This window comes from Beta vulgaris, chromosome 4 (genome assembly GCF_026745355.1).
Source record: "Beta vulgaris subsp. vulgaris cultivar EL10 chromosome 4, EL10.2, whole genome shotgun sequence".
NCBI classification, from domain to species: domain Eukaryota; kingdom Viridiplantae; phylum Streptophyta; class Magnoliopsida; order Caryophyllales; family Amaranthaceae; genus Beta; species Beta vulgaris.
This window is the reverse complement of record NC_079205.1, coordinates 9,496,816-9,523,831: the sequence shown is the minus strand read 5'-3', so window position 1 is coordinate 9,523,831 and position 27,016 is coordinate 9,496,816. Positions and strand designations below refer to the sequence as shown.

General features: G+C 37.0%; 2 protein-coding genes across 5 annotated transcripts; one reads left to right on the top strand and one right to left on the bottom strand.

Annotated features, from left to right (window-relative positions):
* The first annotated feature begins 2,847 nt into the window (after nt 1-2,847).
* On the top strand, nt 2,848-24,005 carry LOC104891611 (disease resistance protein SUMM2). Of its 4 annotated transcripts, XM_048642733.2 has the most exons (6): nt 8,016-8,200; nt 8,324-8,389; nt 8,513-8,585; nt 9,027-9,099; nt 9,360-9,492; nt 20,143-24,005. In XM_048642733.2, exon 6 carries the CDS (start codon nt 20,143-20,145, stop codon nt 23,638-23,640), a length of 3,498 nt encoding a protein of 1,165 aa, XP_048498690.1. In that variant the 5' UTR covers nt 8,016-8,200; nt 8,324-8,389; nt 8,513-8,585; nt 9,027-9,099; nt 9,360-9,492; the 3' UTR covers nt 23,641-24,005. The 4 variants fall into 4 exon arrangements, with proteins under 4 accessions (XP_057250014.1, XP_048498690.1, XP_048498692.1 ...); XM_048642735.2 differs by lacking the exon at nt 9,027-9,099; XM_048642734.2 differs by lacking the exon at nt 9,027-9,099 and having other exon boundaries at nt 8,016-8,417.
* Nucleotides 24,006-24,916: 911 nt separating this feature from the next.
* Nucleotides 24,917-26,688, bottom strand: LOC104891610 (hypothetical protein). The gene is made up of 3 exons (XM_010677317.4): nt 26,246-26,688; nt 25,396-25,604; nt 24,917-25,296 (listed from the first exon to the last, which is right to left on the bottom strand). Exons 1-3 carry the CDS (start codon nt 26,333-26,335, stop codon nt 25,089-25,091), a joined length of 507 nt encoding a protein of 168 aa, XP_010675619.2. The 5' UTR covers nt 26,336-26,688; the 3' UTR covers nt 24,917-25,088.
* Between the last annotated feature and the right edge of the window lie 328 nt (nt 26,689-27,016).

Here is a 27,016-nt window from a genome sequence, read left to right as displayed (position 1 = left end):
TCCACCAACCCGGATCAACACTCCACCAATGCTAGTTGGAAAGGAAGAAAACTTCTTTCTTGTTTTTGGAGTTTAAACGTGACTTTGATGAAGAGAGAGAATAGGAGAGAGAAAAAAATAAGAGAATAAACTGATTGTTTTCTTTTCTGCCTAACCCAAATATATAAAAGTATTTAGGTCAGATTCTCTCCTTTTCTCCTCTCTTGGCCGGCCACCCTAGGGCCCTCTTGGGCTCTAGGTTTCTTTTGTTGATCCAAGTTTAATGTGTGACCTTGTAGGATCCGTTACATTGGGCTTCGGGTTTATTTATTTACTAATCCGAAGTTCTATAGCTTTCTCTAGCAAGACGTATAGACGACCCAATATAACGAACTTATTATCTCTATAATACGATCCATTATATATTAGTAATTGCATTTAAGTCGAGGACATAAATCCTTCACCCATCCCCAACACCATCCTTGCTCTCCCTTAATTAAGGGTGTTAAGAATGGGGTATCTACCAGAAACAAGAAAAGATTGCGGGGATCTACATATCTGTACTTCATTGGAAGAGCTCCGTGTAGTTGATTGTTCTCGAAACTAGCATTGCTCAGCTCTCCCTAATGTAAGGTCAAATTATGTACGTGTACTTAATTAGAATGAGCTGATGTCTGGTAGAAAAGAGCAAGAGGTCAGCAAAGGCAAAGGTACAGTACAAGAACCACTGCCTCTATTCCAAGATACAAGGGAGATCAAACTGCGGTTGACTTGACAATGAAGAGTTAGAGGAGATTATCACATTTTATATCACTGATAGAGCTGTAAAACCCCATTGCACCCTTGCTTGTGTATTTATCTTAATCAGTGATGACTTACAAATATGGCCGATTTGCAGTAGCTAACTATTCCTCAGCCACTTTTCCCTTAGGATTCCTATCCTATCGATCCTATCCTTACTCTTTCCATTCTAAGGGTATTAAGATTGTGGGATTTACCAAAGTTAAAGTGCATATATAGTGGGCTATTGTTTTGTAGCTCCCTACAAGACTTTTGTTTAAATGGATTGAAAAATCTGAACATGCTGCCTCTCTCAGTGTTTCTTCTTTGTGATTCTTATTCTTCTTCTTTAGCTTCTCTCCCCAAACATCCACATTCGTGGCAATAGTTATGGCAGCACCATCCAGATGATGCACATCAGCTTTTAAGTTCTGTTGACAGACGACACTGTTCTTATCCAGCTTAATTAATGTTCATGGTTCAGCACAATTGCATAAGCTCGTACAAGACATTGAAGGGTGGGTGTATGGCCCTTTTGTCAAGAAACTCTAGTACCGCATCATGCATCACAGTAGGTGTATGGCCTTTAAGATTTGCGCGCTTTTTTTCTTGTTGATTGCAATCTCTATTGTTGTATATGAAAACACTGAAGCTTTCTGTAAACTGGCTCACCCCGTATGTTTCTGTTGCTTAGCCAATGACCAAATAATATAAATATATGATTTTGAACTGTGTGTTGATCTTCCATTATGTTGCTTTCTCTGTAATTGTTGCTCCTTCTTTACCTAACAGATTAAGGACTTCATCTGTAATATATTCTTTCAGTATTTCTTAGTCTAAGATAATGCAAAAGTTGATTTTTCTTGACGGTTCTTTTTCATGGTTTTAGCCTTTTAGGTGACCCTTTCCATATTATATTCTCCAAGTGTTTGAGTTTACCTATGTTTGGCCACACTGGCTAAAATGGAGCTGAAACTGATAAGGTGGCTGAAACTGATTAGGTAGCAGTTGAAAACTGTTAAAGTGTTGAAACTGATAATTTAGCTGAATTTGGTAAAATTATTTATGACGGTAGCTAAAATATCTTTTCAGGTTTGAAAAGATAAAAAGAAAATATCTTTTTAGGCTTAAAAAAGATAAAAATAAAATTAAAAAAATAAAAAAAATTCAACACCTGATCTCATACGCTATATTTTACTCCAACTCAATTTCAGTCAAATTTTGGACTTAAATTTTATTTAAGTTTCTCCACCTAACACCACTAATCATATAAGGTGACTTAAAATTGTAGCACTTTATCATTGAAGTCACCTGAAATGATTCCCCAAACAGAGTCTAAGTGTAAATTTTGGGATAATATAGTCTTATGATTCTATGATGATGCTATAAGTTACTAATATTTGTGGAGATAACTTTTCACACAAAAAAAGTTTAAAGCAAGAAAGTCTTAGGCTTCGATTGGTAGGGTGTAAAACGTTTTTCCGGAAAAATGTTTTCCTCTATTTTCAATTTTACATTGTTTGGTTGGCAAAAGAGTGTAAAATCATTTTCCCTTTGGGTAAAATTACTCTTCCAATGATGGAAAACTATTTTCCTTTCAAAATGAAGAGAAAAATGTTTTCCTTATCACTCTTGTACACTTTTCTCACTACCTCTTTACTTTCCCTTTCATTTCATCATTTTCCTTACATGAAACCAAACAACGGAAAACTAATTTTAGAATTGTGTTTTCCATTGTAAATTATTTTCCATGAAAATCATTAACACTAAAAATATTTTACGCTCTAACAAACGGAGCCTTAGTTGCAAGGGATATTTGGTGGAGCAATTATTAAGCTAAGTCTTGCACTTAAAGTGATGATGCAAATGAAAGGGATTGCATTAGAAATTACAGTAGAAAGTTTTTGTTTTGTTTATTACGTTGCTGCGTGTTTTTTCAATGTAGTTGTTGTAGACTTGTAGTGTAAATTGATGAGTATTTCATACCTGCTACAAAATATATTACTGAAAAGAAACCAAAAAGCATTACGAATTTTGTTATTTTGTTCCAACGAGGTCATGAGGATTTGGTCCATTTTGTCACCTCAATTGAGCCATATTATAATCAAGAAGGGAAAACAGCCTCAAGTGCATTTTCTTTAACTTGCATCAAATTTCAAAGCTTAGCATCCACTTCTTTTCTTTCTTATATTCGTCGTTCGAGTTATTGTCTACTCACAGCTGTTGGGTCATTTAACTGCTAAATTTTGATAACCAAAAGTTGAAGCCACAGCTAGTTTTACAGGCATCATCATATCAAATTAGAAGCAGGCAACGGTATGCTGATCTTGATCTAGACAGTGTATGTTTTTCTTAAGTTCCTTTCATCACGTTCAGGTTTATTGGACTTTATTACTTTCTGTTTCATGAATGTTTTGTTGGTTATCTTAGGAAATTTGTGAGAAACAATTTTTTATACGCACTTTTGAGCGAGAAACACTTTTTGAATTTTTTTTTTGGCATTGAACAACTTTAACTAAATTTTTTTCGAGATCAACCTTAAACTTTTTTCTGGTATTGATTCTCGTATCTAGGAGTTAAAGGATCTCATACTTCTTTATTCCTCCCATTCTCTCATTTTCATCTCTCATCAAACACTCCCACAAGGCCACAAACAAAGGCATGGGTAGAAGTAGAACACAATAGAGAAAAATCGTGGAACTAATTTCTTTCATTGCAATTGTGGAACTAAGGTGTATTTCAATTGATCAGTGATCATGCCTTACCTTAATAAATTAAAGACTATAAAAAGAGTAAATAACAGTGAGGAATATTAATCTGCCCAGATTAGAGATGATTTTCATTCATTCATCCATGCTCGTTTTCAGTACAAAGATAGCAGCTATATATATTTAGCCTGCCTTAGGAAAGAGCAAGGAAACTACCTAGAAAGAGACAAAATAACAGCCATAAAAGATAGAAGTGACCTCATATAAGTGACATCACAATACACCTATACATTCTTCTAGATGTAAGTATAGCAGTAATTAAAAAAGAAACATGGGCTAACACATGTACTGGGCCTGGGCTGCTGCTGCTGATGTATCATGAAGCAGGAGAATTGAGGAGATATAGCTGTGAGAGCTGTTTTGTGAATAGGGTCAGGAGATTTGGATGAGATAGCTGTGGAGACATGGTAATCAGAGTGCCATGTGGGGGGTTTGTGGAGTCTTGTAGACTGTCTCACAAGAGGAGGAGAAGCAGGAGGTGAGGGTTGGTTTGAAGGAAGCTCAATGTCTGAGATATCATCTACCCAAGAAGTGGGTGGTGAATTTGTTGTAGGAGGTTCATTAGGAGGTTGGGAGGGGATAGAGTTAAAAATGTGATATGGGAAGATATTTTCATGAAACTTCACATCTCTGGAGACAAACATTCTGTTTGTGAGAAGGTTCAGGAGCTTGTAACCTTTTTGATGAGTAGGGTATCCTAGGAAGACACATGGGATGCCTCTAGGTTGAAATTTATCTTTGACAGTAGTAGGGTTGGTAGCAATGGTAAGGCAACCAAAAGCTTTAAGGTGTGTGTATTTGGGCTGAGAGTTATAGATAAGTTCATCGGGAGTTAGATCATGAAGAACAGTAGAAGGCATCCTATTGGTGATGTGTACAGCAGTGAGTACACACTCCCCCCAAAAGTGAAGGGGCAAGCCTGCTTGAAACCTGAGTGCCCTGGCCATTTCAAGCACATTTCTGTGCTTTCTCTCTGCCCTGCCATTCTGCTGGGGCCTATCAACACAGGTGGTTTGGTGAGTGATCCCCAGCTTGCCAAAGAATGGTTTGCACTTTTTATCATCAAATTCCAGTTCGTTGTCTGATTTCAATGTTTTTACTTTCTTGTCAAATTGAGTGGCAGCCATGTTAACATACAAAGAGTTCTATAGCATCAAAGGCATCAGACTTATATTTTAGCAAATGAACCCAGGTGAGTCTACTGTAGTCATCTACTACAGTTAGAAAGTATCTATATCCAGCACGTGTGGGTACTTTGTAAGGTCCCCAAGTATCAATGTGGATGAGTTCAAAGGGCTGCTGGGCTCTGGAGTTGCTTAAGGGGTATGGTTGTTTAGTGAATTTGGCAAGAGGGCAGGTCAAGCAAACTTCAGTAGAGGATTGTTTTTTCAGGTTGATGGCACCAATTTTTTCAATTTTAGAGAAAGGGGCATGACCAAGTCTTTGATGCCACAAGGTAGCAGTAGTGATGGGGGGGAACTTGGGTTATGGTATTAGGAATGGCTGTATGAGAAGTTTCAGCTGTCATGGCCTCTTTGTGGATGGATTGTGTTTTAGGGTGGTTTGGATTTTGGAGTTGAGCAAGGGTTTTTGAGAGAGGTTCATTGTATAGGTAATACAACCCATTCACAGTGGAGCCTATGCCTTTCACAACATTAGAGCAAGCATCTTGAATTATACAGAAATTCGAGTGAAAAGTAACTTTGCAATTAGCATCTTGGTTCAGTTTTATAATAGAAATGAGGTTATGTTTAAATTAAGGAGGGAACGTGAAGCACATTGTTGAGATACATGCCATTTTCAAGTTTGATTCTTCCAGAGTGGGTGATAGTAGATGTTTGGCCAGTGGGTAGGTTAATTTTAGGTTCATTGTGGCTAGGCACAGGGTCAATCATAGCATTGAAATTACCACACATGTGGTCTCTGGCTCCTGAATCAACTATCCAAGCATTGGTTACAGAATCAGCAAGGAAACAAGAAACCATACCTGCCTATGAGAAGTCCATCTCATCATCAGTATCAGGCACTTTGGATGGGGCAGGTAGCATCCTCAACAATTGTTCCAGTTGATGTGCAGTGATGGTAGGTGAGGAATCAACACTTGCCTGACTTTGGTTGCTACTCTGAGCAGTAGCAGCAACCTTTGAAGATGGATTGTAGTTCTGTTTTGCCCATCTAGGTTTAGGAGTAGAGGGATTCTTCCATCTAGGTCTGCTATTTTGTTGAGTTCTGTTGTTTCTAGGGTGTCCAGGTTGGTATCCCACAATGGTCTAGCATTTTTCTCTGGAGTGACCACTTTTATTACAAGCAGTGCAGTGAGGTCTCTCAACTCCCCCTGCTCCCTTACTGAACATAGCCAAGGTCTCCATTTCTTCTTTTACATTTGTAAGGATCTCTCTTTGGGATTGTTCTTGTTCCAAATGAGAACATGCTGTCTCTACAGATGGAAGAGGAGACATCATGAGAAGCTGACTCCTTTGTGTTGCATATTCTTCATCCAAGCCATTGAGGAACTGAAATAGTTTCAGTTCATCCTTTTGTTGGTTCAAGGCATTAACAAACTCATTTATCTCACTGTTTACAGTAGTAATTGGAGGGAGAGTGTTAAGGGATTCAAGCTCTTCCCCATAACATCTCATAGTTGTATAGTAGTCACTGATAGGTTTTCCCTGTTGCTTGGCTTCATAGACATCCTTATTCAGTTTGTACTTCCTAGACCCATTTGTGAGAGAAAACCTTTTCTCCAGTTGAGTCCATATTTGATGAGCATTGTTGACAAACATAACTGACCTCTTGATGGGGTCTGTCATGGATGATAAGATCCATGAGATGATCATACAGTTGCATGTCTCCCAGGCTTCTGCCTTCACAGTATCAGCTGGGTCCTTTTTTATGGCTCCAGTGATGAAGCCAAGCTTTCTTTTTGAAGCTAAGGCTATTTCCATGGAAAGTTTCCATGACCTATAGTTTGTAGTTCCCTGAAGTTTTTCTACAAGTAGGAAATTGTTTGCATCTGAAGGGTGAAGATATAAGGGGCTGGTTACTTCTATTTTGGTTGTCATTGAAGAAAAAGGGAAATGTGAGCAGAGATGAGTTTAAGGATTATTTGTATTACCGAGGTTGATTTTATGCAACCTGGCTCTGATACCATAAAGACTGTAAAAAGAGTAAATAATAGTGAGGAATATTCATCTGCCCAGATTAGAGATGATTTTCATTCATTCATCCATGCTCGTTTTCTGTACAAAGATAGCAGCTATATATATTTAGCCTGCCTTAGGAAAGAGCAAGGAAACTACCTAGGAAGAGACAAAATAACAGCCATAAAGGACAGAAGTGACCTCATATAAGTGACATCACAATACACCTATACACATGGGCGGATCCAGCGTGGGTTCAGTGGGTTCAACTGAACCCACGTGGATACATGGAAAAACTGAATTTTACTGCAGAAAGATAAAGCAGTTATATGCTTAAGCGCTGAATTTTATCCAAGTTTATATATTATGGTTCAGTGATAATGTCCGCGTGAAGCGTGTGTCTTGGCTATGTGTAGTCGCGGGATCAAATCCCACCAACAGCATGTTTTTTGTTTTTCCCCTTTCTTTTTCTCTCTATGTTTTTTGTTTTTCCCCTCTTTTTCTCTCTTTGTTTTTTGTTCCCCTTTCTTTTTCTCTCAATTGTTTTTTATTACTACTTTCTTGATTCTATTTTCTCAATATCTTCTAATCCTTTAGCTTTTTTTCGTTAGAATTTCCCCATCCACTAGATACAATAATTAACTAGTTTGTAGGCTTTAAGACTTTAGTATTAAACCGAAAGTTAGGGGATCAAATCATGTATAATGAATTTATTATTATTGTTGATGTAAATGGATAGCATATAGTCAAACATTTAAGGGAGAGCACCACGTGGCGATGTTCCTTGGTTAAGAACATCTTTTAATATATTAGTATAGATAGAAAATGAATCTCGTCTAATTTCACATTTCTTCCAATTTTTCTTGCTTAAGCAATCAATTACCGATAGCTTTTTACAGTTTCTAACACTTATTTACCTAAAGACAACTTATCATCAAAATTTATCAATATAAATTAAAACAAATAGAGTTTTAATTCATTGGTTGATTAAATGAAGATTATATATGCAATGAGATTATGTCCTTTTTAATACTTAATTTTAAATTAATAGTTGCAAATACATATTTTTTCATCTCTTTGAAAGATTAAAATTGAAAAATAATGTCGCTTTAGAATACAATCAATAATCAGCATAAGTGTCTTTAGCGCCTTTGAATATGAGTATTAATATTAAAATTTCGCCGCACGCTTCGTATGCAAGTAATGTTAGTTTTGACTCTATGTTTAAACAAGTTCGAACCCACGTGGTTCAATTCCTGGATCCGCCACTGCCTATACATTCTTCTAGATGTAAGTACATCAACAATTAAAAAAGAAACATGGGCTAACACATGTACTGGGCCTGGGCTGCTGCTGCTGATGTATCATTCTCTTTATAAATTTTGTTTGAAGTATTGGAAAAAAGTCTAATTGTTTCTTCTTTTTTTTCATGCTCTTAAGTTCTGTAGCTTCCCTTAATTGTTTCATGCCTTACCTTAATAAAAAAATTTCACGCTGACAGAGTTTGTGATTCAATTGGATCTATTATAGTAGGTATGTCTTCTCATCTATATTGTGAGCAATTTTGTATATTAAGTAATCATATAATAAATTTTAATTAAGTATTGGATAAATGTTCTAATTTATTGGTTATGTTTTTTTTCCTCCTATCCTTAGGTTTTGTGACTTTCCTTTTCAATTGTCTCCCTCGCTAACAAAGTTTGTAATTCAATTGGAGCTATTGTAAGTGATATGTCTTCTCATCTATATTGTGAGCAACTTTATATATTAAGTAATCATATAATAAATTTTGATTAAGTATTGGATAAGTGTTCTAATTGGTTATTTTTTTTCTCCTATTCTTAGGTTTTGTGACTTTCCTTTTCAGTTGTCTCCCTCGTTAACAAAATTTGTGATTCAATTGGATCTTTTGTAAGTGGTATGTCTTCTCATCTATTCCCTCCGTTTCCTAAAGATCTTACCACTTACTGTTCCTACAGATACCAAGGAAAATCAAGTTGTGTGGGGGCATGGTGTGAGTAAAGTAGGAGAGAGAAAGGAGTTAAGATAAAAAAAACAAATAAAAAGGGGTTAAAGTAGGAGAGAGAAAGGGAGTAAAATTGAATTAATAATGTAATGGTGGACCATATGATAGTGACATGAGAGGGTAAATAGGGAAATTTGTTTTGCCAAATAAGGAATAAAGCAAAAGAGGGAAGATCTTTTGGAAACACCCTTAAATGGAAAGAGGGAAGATCTTTAGGAAACGGAGGGAGTATATTGTGAGTAACTTTGTATATTAAGTAATCATATAATATTTTGATTAAGTATTGGATAAGTGTTTTAATTGGTCATGTTTTTTTTTCCTTCCTATTCTTAGGTTTTGTGACTTTCCTTTTCAATTGTCTCCCTCACTAACAAAGTTTGTGATTCAATTGAATCTATTATAAGTGGTATGTCTTCTCATCTATATTATGAGCAACTTTGTGTATTGAGTACTTATAAATTATTTTTTGTCTTAATTTTACATTGATAGCGATACGTAATAAAAATTTTAATCACGTGAAACTAAGAAAACTTTGATTCTGAACAACTTTCAAACTAATGAATGTCTATACTATTGTTAAAGAACATAAGGTGTATACTACGCTACTGCTACATGAACATCAATTGTATAACTAGATAAATCCTAAACAATGTCTTCTTTTCACAGGATCTTACTCAAAGGACTGTTTTCTACTGCTGCTTATCGTGGAAAACTGTTACTAAGCCACAAGTCTTAACTTGCTTCTGCCTATCAGCTCTCTCTTGGACTCCTATATACACTGTCATAAGACATCACCGAGGTATTATATTTGAGTAAATTTGTTGTTTTGTGATAACTAATTACAAAACATGTGTTTATATCAGAAAATTAAAAATGGGGGTATAATTATGTGACCAATTACACTTTTTTTTTTTTTTTTTAAAGGAACCAATTAGACTTTTAAAAATACTTACTTTGCTCTTAATTATTTGCTCCTTATTTTTTGAAGTCAAAGTTCAACTTTGATAATTCAAAATTTGTAGCTTTGGGAGGCAAGAATTCAAGATCATTGAAGAACCTTAAAAAGCATAGATTTTGTTGATGGATTTGCAAAAATTTGATGCAACTCCATTGCTATGTTATGTGAGAGAGAGAAGTTGGGGTAGAAAGTCAAATGAGTCTTACTTTTTTTTCCTATGCTTTTGATCGAGTTATTTTAATTAAAACCCAGCACTTGATTATTATTATGACTCACAAAATTTACAAGCTATAGAAATTTACAGTATTTGGTAATCCAATTTGTAACTTAAAATTCATATTTGCATTACCTTATTAAAAGAGTTTTAAGCACTCAGTTTGGTTCCATATTTAAATTTTTTTTACCTTCTAAACAGGTTATAAGTAAATCAGGCCCTATAAAAATCACAATATATTAAACTTGGGACCAATAGTAAATAATCCATAATTAAAACTTACAAAAGAAAATGAGTAACAGTTGAGCCAGCTCTTGTTAATTTTTCCAAAAAAAAATGATACAAGTGTAAAAAAGAACAGGTCAAAACAAACGGAGTAAACAGGGCAAAAAGCCACGTAAAAATATGAACTGCAGACCTGACAAATTTCTTTTCCAAGAAAAGTAATTACACAACCATCTATTATTTTTTTTATACTTTCTCCATTTTATTTTAGATGAAACGTAGGGCCTTGATACTAAGATTTGGGAGAAGATAAAGATAAAGAAAAAGAGTGATAAAGAGAGAGATCAAGAAAAGTACCAAATATACTAACATTTCATACATTTTGAAACTACCTAAATTAATAAGTGTTTCATCTATTTTAAAACGAAGGAAATATAGAAAAAAATTGCATATCTAAGTGGAGAAAACAAAACAAAGAATCATTCGATCTCAATAGAGAGAAAATAAGTAGTTTTAGAGTTCCTTCTCCAATGGAGCAAACACTATTTGTTTAGTAAAGCTTGCAAGTTTAAACTTTAAAACATTGTCAAAGTTGATGGAGTACAATATCGTCTTACTCGCTCCCTTGAAAAAAGGATTTTTCTCTCCACCCTAGCGATAGACACCCCCACCGTTTCTCGATCGGTCTTCTCTCCATCGCGGCGGCCTTACTCCTCTGCCATGGCTGAGGAGCTTTTAGGTACTGTTTTGACACTTTGTATTGATGAAGAAGAGGACCAAATTTACGATCTCGATGCCCTAATGCTTCTACTGCCGCGCTTATTAACAGAGCATTCATATAATGTAGAGGCATTCAAGAGAACCATAACCATTGTCTGGGCTCCGATTCATCCTGGTCATTAGGGTTTTAAGCCCTAATTTATATGCATTCTAGTTTTTTCCTTGGCGTGACATGATGAAGGTTCTAGATGGGAGGCCTTGGTGTTTTGATAACATGTTGGTCCTTTTGAAGGAGGCAGATGGCGATGAGCAGCCCGATCAGGTAATTCTTCAACATTCCCCCTTTTTGGTGCGAATCAAAAACCTACCCTTTAATTACCGATCCAATGAAATTGTTAGAGGGTTGATTGGTAACATGGGGGAGATTATGAAAATAGAAGAGGATGTTCTAGGTTTTGGCAAATATAGATGTGTGAAAGTGATGATTAACATAACAAAACCTTTGTGCCGTTATCGTAAGATTAAAGACAAAAAAGGAAAAAGTTTCAAGTTGATTTCGCATATGAAAGACTTCCCTTATTTTGCTTTGCTTGTGGTGTTATGGGACATTAAGAAAAAGATTGTCAAACTGTTTTTGAAGAGGATAAACTCGAGAACCTGGAATAGAACTTGGGCCTGAAAGCTACTCCTCGCAAAGGGAGATCGAAAGAACTAGAGGAATGGTACAGGAAAAACTAGGTCGTCACTAGCCTCCTAATCAAACAAAACCTAACTAAATCACTAAACTAGGTAAAGTGATAAGTAAGGGTCGAAATCCATAGGGACTAAGGAACACCAAAATGTATTGATAAAACAATAAGCTAGGCCGGAATCAAGTCGGAAATTGTCAATAACCAACTAAGAACTACGAAAAAGCTAAATATCAAAGATAACTAAAGTTAGGAGATGGGATTAAACACCAACTAATCATGAAATAGGCATAAGAATATCAAACATAGAGATAATACATGAACACTACTTGAATTACTATTGACCCAACACACAACTCCCATCCTACTTCATAGGCGAGAAATCCTCAAAGACATCAAATAAGGACTCTCATCCATTACTATATCCCGAGGTTCAAAGTAACACCAAGTCAATAATAAAATCAATAGGTCACACTCTCATGCCAACCTAAATCAATCAACTCCATTTAATACGACATTCAAGTGATCAAAGAGAATGCAACATAGATTAGAAAAGCTAAACAAGCAATAATTTAATCACGCAAATCTCTAAATCCAATCTCAAATGCCCAATTCAATCATGGTTGGGTTTTCACCCAAACCCTAACCAACAAACCACTCCATAAATACAAAAATGAGGACTTTAGAGAAATTAAACTCTAATAACATGATAATAATCATTAATCTAACATTAATTAAACTAATCATGAACAACTAATCTAAGAAAAACAATTAAAATAAAACAATAAAAGAGGAGATAGAGTAAGAAATGCTCATTGATTAATGGTTGAAAGTTCCAATACAAATGTTACCCTTGAATCTACAATCTTCCACATTTCTTTGAATTTTCTCCCTTTTCTCCCTAAACTAAACTATGGAGGTTAAACCTCTTTAAAACCCTAAAAACTAAGAGTGGTGAAAATAATAAAACTAGGCTAATAATAAAAAAACTCCCCATCTAAAAAGATGACTTAAGATATTTATACTCATCCTTTTTTTTTTTTTTTTGAGGGGATATTTATACTCATCCTAACAAAAAGGAAAGAAAGCAAAAAAAGAAGAAAATAAAAAGAAAGAATGAAATAAAAGGAAATGGAAGAAAAAAAAAAGAAAAGAAAATAAAGTAAAAAGAGTGAAAGAAACGTGTGTGAAGTGGAGTAACAGGGGAAAAGAAAAGTCAAAGAAAGAAAATGAAAAAGGTAAAACCCCCCAAAAGCATCAGACCCTCCTCCTCTATTTTTCGTCTTCTTCGCTGGGATTGAGTTCGCCGCATCATCACCATCAATGTCCATCCTCATCATCGACGCCCATCATCAGCAAAATCGAGGCCTTTAATTCGCTGCAACATCATCATCTTCATCATTAGCGCAAATCGCGGCCATTGATTTTCATGGCTTTGATTCCATTTTTCTGATGTTCGATTTTCACCATAGATTAGATCCAATAAATCACTACCCTTGATTTATTTAATGAGTATTGAGCACGTTTTTCTTTGAGCGCCCGCTCTAGCCTCTAAGTCGCTCGTGCCTCGCTCGAGACATTCTGGAACTCCCCTGTTTGTGGTGAACTCAAACGGAGCTGCCGCTCCATTTAACATAGGAGCCCCCGCTCCTCTTGCCTGGGACACATTCGTTGGGCGAGCAGAGGGTGGCGACTTGGTACTGGATAGGGTGGTAGTGCTGATGTGTGCTGTATGTTGTATGTTGTATGGTGGAAGAGGATTGGCAGATTCGAGGTATTGGTGGTGTAGGTAAGGAATGGTGTGGTGTAGATTAAGGTGAATAAGGGAGTTGGGGTGAGTGTAGGAAAGGTTGGGGTGTGGTGTAAGATAATAGTCATGGTGTGGTGTAGGATATGCTTTGTATATGATAATTCCAAATTGCACATTATAGCTCCAACAAGCTCACCTACAAGCACAACCAAACATGGAAGAAGAAACGAGACATGTACAAATAATAATAACTAAAAGGAAAGAAAAATAGAGAATTAAACTAAACAATCTATAAATTAACAAAACAAAGAAAATACATAAATTATGAAATTAAGAGCTAAAAGCTAGTAAAAATAACTAAAAACTCCAATTAAGCTACAAAATATAAAAAGAAGAAATAAAGACTAAAATAGGTAGAAATTTATGAAAATAACTATTCAAAAAAAACTACTCCTAAAGAGAATAAAGTTAGATCTTATAAAAACATAATTTTTACACCTGATTTGCTCAAAAGTCAAGAGCAGAACTTAACCTTTGCTTGGGAATAAGGGGACCAATGCTGTGCCCAGGTATTTTTGAGTCCGTAAAAATGGGAGCAAAAGCCATTAAGGCTATTGAGGTGGCTGCTGGAGTAAATGATTCACCTGTGCTTGTGGATGTGAATAAAACATTGATGCTTCATCTATTAATCTCCCACAAGTTGCTACTAGCATCGATCCCAACAAAATAAATGACATCTTTTTTTTTTCAAGTTTGAAAGGTGGGGTAGTGCATCATGTGGTTGACAATCAAGGGAACAAGGATATTATGGAACAGGCTAGTCATGATGACCCCAAGCACAATCTCTCGGGGAGGAGATTTAATTTAAGCACATACCGAAGGCTAGCACTCATACTGGGACTGTAGATACGAGGCAACATAGTAGCAGTGAAGGGAGTGGGAGTAAGCGCAGAGGCAATGGTGACTTAGTTAATAGTGAGCGGACTAAATAACACAAGGGGTTAGTTGACATGATGGAAGTTGACAACTCTTCAGTAGCAGAGGTTGTGGAGCAACCCCGCGAACAACAATGATGGGCCTTAACTGGAATTGTTAGGGGTTGGGGAGTCCTTGGGCGGAGAATGCTCAAAAGGGTGTTATCCGTATTGAAAATCTCCACTTTGTTTTCCTATCGAAAACAAAGTTGAAGGGGCGTGAATGGGACAATATTAGGAGAAAGGTGCACTTAAAAAACTTCATTTGTGTAAATTGTGCAGGAGAGGGACGACAAAGAAAGGGTGGATTGGCAATATTTTGGAGTGATGAGGTTGATATTTCTCTTATTTCACAATCATTGAATCATTTGGACTTTCGAGTAAGGGAGAGTAATGGGGAGCAGTGGAGATTGATCGAAATATTTGGATTCCCTGAAGAGGAGAATAAATGAAAGACATGGGAACTTACGAAAACTTTAAATAACACTCATGATCTTCCATGGCTATGTCAGTAGATGTTTGCCATCTACAGTTAGTTTGGTTCAAAGGTCACCCCTTTACATGGAGTAACAACTGTCTAGATGGGGATAACACCAGGAGCGTTTAGACCGATTCTTGATGAATGATGCATGGCACGAGGCCTTCTCATGCTCCAAGACTGAACACTTGCCAAAGTGGAGATCCGACCATTTACCCATTAAAATTCACATTCAAAGGCAACTTATTAGGGGGGGAGAAGAGGAAGAGTTGTAGAGGGTTTTAATTTGGAAAAGAATAATGGTTGCGAGATGAGGAGTGCGCCGCGGTGATTAAGGATGAATGGCAACTTGTGAGCAATAATAGCGTGCAGGGGGAAACTTGCAACCTGTGCAAGTAAATTGAAGGGGTGGAGCAAAAACAAATCCACTAACTTTTGTGAAGCTGTTGAGACCAGAATAGAGCGAATGCTCAATATGAGTGAGTCGAGGTCAGAGATTATAGAAGAAATGCAGTTGATAGATGATGAAATTGATGAGATCGAAAGAAGGGAAGAAGTGTACTGGGCCCAAAGGAGCCACCAAGACTGGCTACGTGATCGTGATCGCAACACAACTTTCTTTCACCGAAAAGCCGAGCAACGCTGCAACAGAAATACCAATCAAGGGAGTCTTTGATAATGGGGGAGTTTGGAGATCCAAAGAGGAGGAAGCTGAAACTATTTTTTGTGGAATATTTCAAGGAGCTCTTAACATCAAATGGTGGGAGTGAGGATATGAAACCGATCCTGGACACGGGTTATCCACGAGTAAGACATGAATGTAGAGTTGAGCAAAGACTACACGCGGGAGGAAGTTGTACAAGCCTTAAAATAGATGCACTCCCGCCAAGGCCCCGGGCCAAATGACATGCCTGCTTTGTTCTACAAAAAGTTCTGGTACATGATTGGTGATGATGTGTTAAGTTATGTGCTTGATAATCTGAATAATAATGCCCTTATTGATGCTTTAAACAACACTCACATTGTGATGATCCCTAAGAAAAAAGTGTGGATCTACGAGAGATTATCGGCCTATTAGCTTGTGTAATGTATTGTACAAGTTGGTATCAAAAACTATCTCAAATAGACTCATAAAATGCCTCCATGAGCTTATTAACGAATGCCACAACTCTTTTGTTTGTGGTAGAGTAATCACAGATAACGAGCTTGTAGCATATGAATTGTTTCATGATCTGAGAAAGAAGAAAAAGGGGATGAAGGATTCTATGGCTATGAAACTGGATATGAGCAAGGCATATGACAGAGTGGAATGAAATTTTGTGAAGGAAAGGATGAAGAAATTGGGGTTTAATGCTAAGGTATATGAGTTGATAATGCGGTGCCTCACTTCTGTTTCTTACTCCATCCTTTATAACGGATTTCCTTCTGGCAGGTTCACTCCCTCTCGTGGTTTCCGCCAAGGTGACCCAATCACCATTTTTGTTCCTAATATGTGCGGAAGAATCCTCTTCACTGTTGAGAGATGCAGAGAATAAGAAGCATATTCATGGAATTAAAATTGGTAGGAGTGTTCCTTCATCTCTCACCTATTTTTTGCAGATGATACTCTTCTATTCACCAGAGCTAGTGAAGCTAATGCGGATGTTGTTATGGATATCGTTATGACCTATGAACTAGCTTCGGGACAGAAAATCAATATGGAAAAATCAGAGGTCTCTTTTAGCAAGAAAATTAGTACGAATGTCCAGGAAATTCTTCTTTCGAAGTTGAAATTCCAAACTGTTAAAGAGCACGAAAAATATCTTGGGCCTCCTACTTCTATAGGAAGATCCAAGTAAATTGTTTTCCAGATGATCTGGGACCGAGTGTGGAAGAAGGTAAAAAGATGGAAAGAAAGGTGTCTATCTCGTGTGGGTAGGGAGGTACTGCTGAAGTCGGTGGCTCAAGTTATCCCTACATACGCAATGCAATGCTTCAAAAAACCTTTGGGGTGTAATTGAGAGCTTGAATTCGCTTTGTCGAAACTTTTGGTGGGGGCAAAAAGGGAATGACAGGAAAATGGTCCTCCTAAGTTGGAAGAAATTGTGTTTGGCGAAGAGCAAGGGAGGCATAAGCTTGCGTGATTTGAGTGCGTTTAACAATGCACTCTTAGCGAAACAATGCTGGAGACTCGTCACTGAACCCGAGTCATTTGCTGCACGAATCCTTAAGGGGAAATACTTCCCCTGGCCGAGCTTTTGGGAGGCCAAAATTCCCTCAAATTCGAGCTATATTGCTATACATGGCGTTCCATTATGGGTGCTAGGGAGATGATGTATCAAGGGTCAAGTAGGGTTGTTGGGGATGGGAGGAGTGTGAAATTTCGGGACGACAAATGGCTTAAAAATCTCTCGAGGGGTAGACTTATGTCTAGGCCACCCAGTGAGCATACTGGCGTGTTTGTTAGCGACTAGCGGGGTGAAGAGGATGATGGATGGAAAGTGGAGGAGCTGAGCCATGTTGTTTCGGAGGAGGAGCTTGAAGCACTAAAGAGCATTCGCTGCTCGGAGATGGGTACACCTGATTTTATTAGGTGGTGTCATACTAAGAGTGGAGAATTTAGTGTGAGAAGCGCATACCATTTGGAGGTGGAAATAACGAGTTGCAATATAGGTGGGTCACATGGAGACCTTAATAAGAAGTTTGTGGAAGGAAAATTGGAGTTCGAAAGTTCCCCCCTTCCCCCCCCCCCAAAGTCCAAAATCTCGGTTGGGGAGCGGTTCACAATGCTCTCCGAACTCGGAGAAAGCTTGCAAGTCGTGGCATGATGTGGGGAGGGGCTGGAGGATGTGGTGCACTTAATGTTGATGTGTAATGACAGCAAGGAGGTGTGGAGAATGTCCCCTGCTAAGGTGGAAATCCCTAACGAGATATCACGTAGCTTTGCGGATTGGTGTGGGTTAAAGCTTGAAAAACGTGCCATCTCTCGAGATTGGGAAGTGTTAATGATGATAATATGGAAGATATGGGAGAAGTGAAACTGGTGGCCGGTGGGTCTTTGAACAAAAGAAGGAGTATGTTCATGTATCCCGCGACAAAGCTATGAAGTTACTTTGCGAGTTTGAACTTACTCGCTCCTGTGACAAAGAGAATTATGAGGAAAGAGAGACGCACGTGTTGTACTGGATGAGGCCTGTTGCTGCCCTATTCAAGCTCAATACTAGCGCAACCATCACCAGGAGGAAGATGTTGGATGAGCGTGGTGATTAGAGATGCTGAAGAGGATGTAATTCTTGCGCAAGTGAGATCGTACAAGAAACATGGTCGCCTAAAGAGGCTGAGTCTGCTGCCATCAAATGAGGGCTCAAACTGGCCTATGATACTGGTTTTAGAAATGTGGAAGTGGAGTAAGATTTTCTTAAGGTGATCCAGATGCTCAATGGTGCCCACACCTGCACCGCAACTCAAGTTATTGTAGATGATAGTCTTGTTCTAACAACTTCTTTTGAGTTTTGTTCTTTTAGTTATGCTAGTAGGGTTTGTAATAAGGTGGTCCATGTCATGGCAAAGTGCTCTCTCTCTCTTTTGAGGAGATGCGAGTGTGGATGGAGGAACACGCAACTGAACTTTCATCCCTTATCAACTTTGATAAGGTTTTCATTAATTAAGTAAGCTCATATTTTCCAGTCAAAAGCAAAGTTGATGGAGTACAAATGTGCAATCTTATCCACTTACTCCCCAATCTGCCCATATGTTATATTTGGCTATAGCTAGGATGCCCTATGGCTAGAGCTCGCAATTACCCATGTGTGGGTGGATTATCCATCCATCCGCCTTGAATAAATGGGAGAAAACTCGCGGTGATGAAGCGGGTGATGGGTGGATCGGGTGGTTGGTCGGGTCGGATATGGGTGACATTTTTTGGACCTATCATCCGCTCCATTTATCCATCCACCAATATATAAATAAATATATTAGAAAAAAAAGTTCTAAAAAATAGTTTTTAATTGTTTTTAGACCGACACGTAAAAAGATTGGTATTATTAGTATTACTTTTCAGTGTATAATAAGATTGATATTAGCCGCTTTATTGTTAATCTATGACTAAGTTTTCATATATTATATTATAAAAAAAGTTTTCATATATTGATTTTTTAAAAATTGGTAAGTCTACAAAAAAAAAAATCTAGTATCACCCACTTCTCACCCGCTTCACTTGCGGTTGATGGTGTAGTTGATATAGTGAAATTATTGGCGGGATATGGATGGTGTGGATGGAGATGATCGCAGGTGATGGGGCAGATTGAGGTGTATCCAACCCATCTCTAATCCAGTGTCAGCCCTATTTATGGGTATATCAAGTTCAATCAAATTTGTCCAAGTAATTTTTTAGGTTGTATGATCATAATATAATTGAATTTCACTTTAAATTGTCTATTTAGCACACTTCAATATAATGGAAGTGTATATTTTGAATTATGTAACTAAAGATACTCAATAGATATACTTCTTCTGTTTTTTTAGCCATACTATTTTGTTTTTGCATAAATTTTATAAAAAATTACGGGAAAGGAGAACATTAGACCTATTTGTCTACCTGTTTGGCAATTAATTGGATTGAAGGATAGGTAAAATGAAGGTAAAAAGGTCAATAAGCCCAAAAATATTGCCACAAATAAAAAATGTACAACTAAAAAACACCCAAAACGTAAAATTGTGCAACTAAAAAATAGAGGAAGTATATGAAATAATTTTTTAGGGAGCTCAGAATTTTTTAGGGGTATAACTCTAATGAACAATTGTTGTAACTCTAATCTAATCGTTTGGTTGATATTCATTCTCATGTGATCTTGCCCCTAATTTTGAGCCCAAAAAAAAAAATCTTTTTTTTTGGATTTTTTTCTTCTAAAATTTATTTTTTGGAGTTACATCACGTTTTCATTAGAGTTACATCACTTATTCATAAGAGTTATAGGGCGTAAAATTCATTTTCATTTCTCATGTAAATATGCATTCTCATATGAACTCACTTATATATATATATATATATATATCAAATATTTTACGTGTGGAGAAATTCTCAAACAATTGTAATGTAATGTAGTTGCTAATTGTTCTAGACAAATCATGAGATGCTATCTACAAATGCAACTTAATGGCATATAAGCATTGTAAATATATGTGCATTTTGGTAAAAGGGCCATATTTAAAAGAACTTGGGCCACACTAAACTCAACACCAACCGAAAAAGAAATTATGAAATTCTAGTGCATTGACAAGAATCCAGGATTTAGGTACACTACTTCACATGAGATGTTTATTCTTTGAGGACGTGTCATCTGTCTTATATTTTGCTCTTAATCTGCACAATAAAACTCATATTTAAGTTTTAAGCATATTATTTGTTCTTATCCTTTTGTAGTGTAACACTCTTAAAGAATCTCTTTTGGATCACCTTTCAGATGATAAAAAAATTATTCCGATCCAGCAACTCTTCTGTGGAACAAAAGACCAGAACCCTGAGGGACAAAATCAACACTCTAAAAGCTAGAGAGTCTGATGTTCGCACAGAGCTTGAGCATGCAGAGTTTCAGCCTGGAAACAAGCGGAGAAACGAGGTTGACAACTGGTTGAAAAATGTCCAAGTTAAAAAAGATGAGGTTCAGAGCATGCTAAAGGATGGTCAAGATCAAGGATCTTCTTCCAACTCCAACCTCACTGGTCGTTTAGACAAATTGATTGCAGAAGTTGATGAACTTATTCAACAAGGTGATAAGTTTCGAGATCGCCTTGTCTTGCCTGATCAAGAGAGCACAAGATTGCCATTGTGGCTGGGAAAAAAACCAGCAGGAACAAATTTTCAACAGAATTACAAAAGAATTCTAGAGTGGTTACAACACCAGGAACACCACATCATCGGCGTGTATGGAATGGGAGGTGTAGGCAAAACGACACTCTTGATGAGCATACATGATGAACTCCTAAAGAATTCGAACCTTTATGGGCGTGTTTACTGGGTAACTGTCTCACAAAATTGGAGTGTGCACAAATTGCAAGAAGACATTGCCAAAGTAATTGGCTTGGGGAGTTTTGAGGAGGATGATAAGAGGAAGAGAGCGGCTATATTACACAAAAAATTAGCTGCTAATGGCCCGACTGTACTCATCTTAGATGACATGTGGAAACAATTTTCAGAAAATGATGTTGGTATCCCCCTTGAAGGAAGTAGTTGCAAGACAATTCTAACCACCCGCTCACTAGAAGTGTGTCGGAGAATGGGATGCAAAGACTTCGTCATCAAGGCTGAAATTCTCCATGAAGTAGAGGCTTGGGACTTGTTTGTTGACAACCTTGGGCACTATGACACACTTACAGTGGAAACAAAAGAAATAGCTAAAGATGTTGCAAAGGAGTGTGGCGGTTTACCACTAGCAATTAATACAATGGCTTGTTGTATGAGGGACATAGTTGATATTCATGAGTGGAAAAATGCTTTGAAAGAGCTGAAAGATGTTCGTGGGCAAGTTGATATGGAAGATGATGTGCTCCGAATATTGCAATACAGTTATGATCGCCTAAATGATGAGATGGTCCAGAACTGCTTCTTAAGCTGTATACTATATCCTGAAGATGAAGATATAGAAAGAGAAACATTGATAGAACTTTGGATCAATGAGGGACTGTTAGATGAAAAAGAGAGTAAGGAAGATCAAGTAGCAAAAGGACATACTATTCTAAATAAACTATTAAACTGGTGTTTGTTGGAGTCAACCTTCAACCGGAATCAAAAAAAGTGTGTGAAGATGCATGATTTAATAAGAGACATGACTATTAAGATGACTCGCTTCATGGCAAAATCAGGACTTATGCTGAAGGATGTGCCAGGAGAGGAGCAGTGGAGCGAGGATCTCAAGAAGGTATCGTTGAGTTATAATCGTATAGAAGAGATTCCATGTGGCATGGCACCTGTGACCCCGCATCTCACAGTTCTGCTGCTTTCTCATAATTATAATCTTAGTAAAATCCCAGAATCATTTGTTATCCACATGAGATCCCTCACTGTTCTTGATTTGTCTCACACCAAAATCGAGAGTCTCCCGGAGAGTGTTTCTAATTTGAAAAATCTAAGAGCACTTCTTCTTCAAGAATGTCACGCTCTTAGAGATTTACCCTCAGTAGTACAGCTTACCAAACTGAGGATTTTGAAGCTTTACAGATTTTTCGGGGATATAGAGAACAATTTTATGGAACCACCTGAGGGGATTGAGAGCTTAAATCTTAAGGTGCTATGTTTTGGCAAATGGATAATGTTTGATGATGTGATTAGGTTTAATAGACTGATAAAATCTTGGCAGGGGTGTGATGAGCTGTATTGGACCCGTTTGGAGTTTAATGGGGAAGATGCGGATAAATCATTTTATGACTATTATGATTTTGATGATTTTGATGTAAATGACCGGACTCTGTTGATAGCTTCTGTTGAGTGCAAAGAGGAGTTGCCAATATTACCTAGCACAATTAGACGGTTGGCGGTGTTTAATATTCGTGCATTCGAGTATCAAAGTCTGGGAAATTTGTTCCCCTCATTGGCAGGTACAAAAGAGTTGGAGAGTTTGTGGGTAGCAGAGTGTGAAGGATTGGAGTACATATTAACATCAAAAGTAGTTCCCTCTCTTGACAGCCTTGAGTATTTATGGGTGAACAGTATGCCTGATTTTAGAGGGTTATCAAACTCACTTTCAGTTGCAGCCTTTTCCCATATTAAGAAGTTAGTTATCCGGGAGTGTCCAAAGATAAAGGTATTATTTCCAAGGAAGTTGCTACAACAAGACCAAGCTTTGTTTCCTTTGATGGAAACACTCGAAGTGGGTGAGTGCGACGAGTTGGAGGAGATATTTGAAGGAGGTGGGAGGGATAGTTGTTCATCTTCATCTTTAGAAAGTGAGAAAGTGAGAATGCTGGATTTAAATGCTTCCAATCCGAATTCAAACCCCAACCCCATCCTTATTGATCTCCCTAAGTTAAGGTGGTTAACACTGGGGAATTTACCGAAGTTGAGAAGAATTTACAAACACCTGCATCTCTGTACTTTGTTGGAGGAGCTTATTGTACGTGGTTCTCCAGAGATAGAGCAGATATTTGAATCATCGGAACCCACCCTTGCTCTTCCCAAGTTAAGGGAATTACATTTAGAGGATTTACCAAAGTTGAGCAGCATATATAGAGGGTTACTCATGTGCACTTCTCTGTTTAAATTGACAATCATAGATTTAGCAGGTATGAAAGTGGTGTTTCCACGTCAGTTGGTAGAACATGAGCAACCTGTCCTTCCAAATCTGGAGGAACTTGATGTGTCCGACTGTGACGAGTTGGAAGAGATATTTGAAGGAGGTGGGAGGTATAGTTCATGTTCCCAGAGTGAGAAAGTGAGAATGCTGGATTTAAATGCTTCTAATCCAAACCACAACTCCATCCTTGTTGATCTTCCTAAATTAAGGAAGTTAAGTCTGTGGCAGCTACCGAAGTTAAGAAGAATTTACGGACACCTGCATCTTTGTCCTTCGTTGAGGGAGCTTAGTATATTTCATTGTGCAGAGATAGAGCAGATATTTGAAGCATCAAAACCCACCCTTGCTCTTCCCAAGTTACGGGATTTATTTTTAATTAATTTACCAAAGTTGAGCAGCATACATAGAGGGTTACTCCTGTGCACTTCTTTACGCTGGCTCTCTGTAAAAGAATGTTCAAAGCTGAAGAGGGTGCCGCTGTTGTCCGAGCACCTAATATGCGATGACTCACCAAGTGCTTTGCTTTCCCTGCCCACGGATTCCGAAGATCCAGAATTATGGGACCTCTTGCGTCGCAACTACCCCGAAGATGCACGTCTTCTTTCTGCAGAAATAGGATGTCATCAGAAGCCCCAGCTAAAGCACAAAAGAAAAAGGGCCTCTTCACTCTGACTTTCTTCTCCTCTTCAATCAAGTGGATAGTCATAGTAATATTTGGTTTGGTAAATAGTAAATATAGTCATAGTAATATCAATGTGGAGTATTCGTTGAAATAAGCACAACATCAATTGTTATAGTACATTAAATGTTCTGTTTCGTAGTAGACCTATAGTTTTGGTAATTTTTCAGAAATGGAACTAGTAGCATGTTTTCCAGGGAGTTCTCTTTTCTCGGTTCATTTTTTTCATTGGGTAACAGTTTGAATTTTTTCCTTGGATAATGCAAAAGTGGGTTTTAATTCCCAAAATATGCCCAAAAAAATTAAAATTCCCTGCGTACCGTCCACGTAGGACGGCACGCGAGAAATTTTTTTTTTTTTGTAAAACCGCTACTTGCAGTAGCGGTTTACAAGTGCCAAGAATTTTTTTTTTTTTTCAACTTAGGTAAAACCGCTACTCGGTGTAGCGGTTTACAATTTTTTTTTTTTTTTTTTTTTTGTAAACCGCTACTCCGAGTAGCGGTTTATTATGAAAACTGATATCTGCTTACCATATTTTGCGTTTTAGAGATTGTTCCATTTTGTTCTTCTTGTTTCATATTTTTAGAAAATTGATTAGCTTTGTATACTAATGATTCTGTTGGGGAACAAAAACGAGTAAGATTATGTTTCATAATCTATATTAACTTGGGATTCTTTCGTTTCTCTTGGTATTTTAATATGTTCTCCAATTTCCTGAATTGGGTTCATGCACACTTTTATTAAGTTTATCCATATAATGGCATAAATATTGGAAAGACTTGATATTTGGTAGACTTTATGCCATTATGTTTTTTTTTTCCTATACAGTACGAGTTTCTTCCTTTGATTCTTGTAAGGTTATGCTCTCAAGTCTCAACTTATTCCAATAACTCTGTACAGATATAATATTTATTTAAGAAAATACAACGTTAGTAAAAATAAGTTCTGCAAATATAAGTTTAATACAAAATAATGCATTGTTGTTTGTCTCCCTCTTCAAATGTTTCATGGCTAATGGTGTAAATAATTTCATTCTACAAGTGATTTTTATGGTTTTTTGTGAAGCTTAACTTTTCTGAAAATGCTTTCACTTTCCATCAGTAAGCAAACAGTATAGAAGGAATAAATTCTAATACGCTTTGAAAGCTGTCAGATATATGGATTCTAAGGCCTTTGATTTCTGGAACTATAGTTGGTGGTCTTAGCTTCTTTATATTAGCAAATGGAACACATCATGTGATCAAGCATTGAGAGAAACTGAGAAAGAGAATTATGTACCAAAAACAATGACATAAACATCTTCCTAAAACCAATATTCTAGTGAAGTCCGAAAAGTAGTCACAATATCACATCAATAATAACCACAAAAGGTGATGTTGTACAATAGATTCTCCCTACCATTATAACGCGCTTTGTTTATCTACGTAATCCAGGCTCAGGGTCAGCCCCTTGCCTTAGAGTAGGAAACGTAATAGAATTCAGAGAAAATGGTGGTGAAGAAGGTAAATGCAGCTCCAGTTGCAAAGACTCCTTTCCTTAGCGTCTCACAAGATGGTGCGCGATCTCCATAGAAAGTCCTATATTTTGTGTGATACGCATTCCTTGCAGAAGCCGCCAACAAGCATACCTCCGCTACAATAAAAGTCAGCCTGCAGAAATGAACGAATCACAGAAATTTACAATACTGTTGAGATAAAATTTGTAACTTATTACAGAGGCCGAGTATGAACTTTCAGGACTATAAATACCAGCAGAAGATGAAAAGAGTGATGGCGCAAGCCCTTGATCCTCCAGGGTTCAGACCCTTCCCACAGCATAAGCATCGGCTGGCAGCCATGATAATTATTTGGCTAACCAAAAGACAGAAAAATGCACCTAGCCCATATCTTGTTGCAACATTGTCTGAATCATACCGACAGTACTTGTAGTGCAACTCTGGATCTGCTATTACGTGGGCCTGCAATTAGAAAATCACTTGTATAGATTACACTCACTCAAAAACTCTTGTTGGACAAGGATACGTCATATGTGTCCAAGTATCCGAGTCAACTATTTATTATAAAGAGAAATTATTTTGGTCCAATTCCAAAATAAAGTATCGAATTGTCCAAACCCATGTTAGTATTGAGGAACAGATGTGTATTTGAGGTAAAATTGATGAGTGGGAGTACATAACTCTATATCATGTCCTTAAAAGTTGTACACTCATCTACTTTATAAGAAAATTTTAATGACTTATATAAGTAACAATGATAAACAAATATATAGTAATGCTGTTAAGGAGATGCTTAAGCTTTGAAATCTGGGTGCTCCAATCTGATAGCCTTTAATTTGTATCAAATATCTATGAAAATGTTTGCGAACTTTGTAGAATAAAAGGGATTTGTTAGTTAATATGTAAAACTGCTTCAACATACAAAAATCAGATCGTAGTAGTGTTTTGAAAGTTCAAGATCAGATATATACAAGTTTATGGATAACAATTAGTCTTGATCAATAGAATTCCATAGCTTTTAAATTCAGCATTAATTAAGTTGATCATAACATCAATACTAAGAGATCTGCTACTACAAGGGAAAAAGAGAGAGATAATCTTACAGTGTTCCGTCTTCGTTCAGCGTTGACAGCAAGCCCGAAAGCAATGACATTAAGGATCAAAACCACAAATATGACAAGCTTTGAAGCCATAATTTCTGAGTTTTTACAGCTTCTGAGCGAGCTCTTCAGATTTAAGTTTTTGTTTTGCCAACTCTCAAAGACAGAAAGAGGAGAATAACATGACTTTGTAACAGCTTACTTAAAGCTGGCAATTGCATCTGCATGAATATTTTAAAGAATGCTTTAAGAGTAAAAATGTTTTGACCCTTTCATTCATACCCAAGTTTTTTCTGAATCTTCTGCACATGTTTGGTTTCCCCACAATATCAAAGTCAATGATATAGAAGAATATGACACTTTTCCTTCATGAAAAAGTCAGATCAATTAAGAAAAAACTTCTCCAAGTGTAAGATTTTGCTGACTAAAAAATATATATCTGATTTTGCATTTATATGTTCTATACTTCACTGGATTATGGATGTAGATTTTATTTACTAGAAACAATTATAAAATTATTAGTCCTATCATTTTGTTTAGTTGAAGACCTTTGAAGTTCTCTTGTATTAAGAGAACTGGGTCAGTTTTATGAGGTGCTGTGCTTTCTGATTACATTATAATTCAGCACATTATGAAATAATCAGCTATATTCAGGTCCTATCCGCTTATCCATACATCAATAGTTATCACATCTCCACAAAAATTTCTTACCAGGCACCTTATTTGGTAAAGTCGTGTAGAGGTGATTCTCGAAACATCAAAAGTAACATTTCC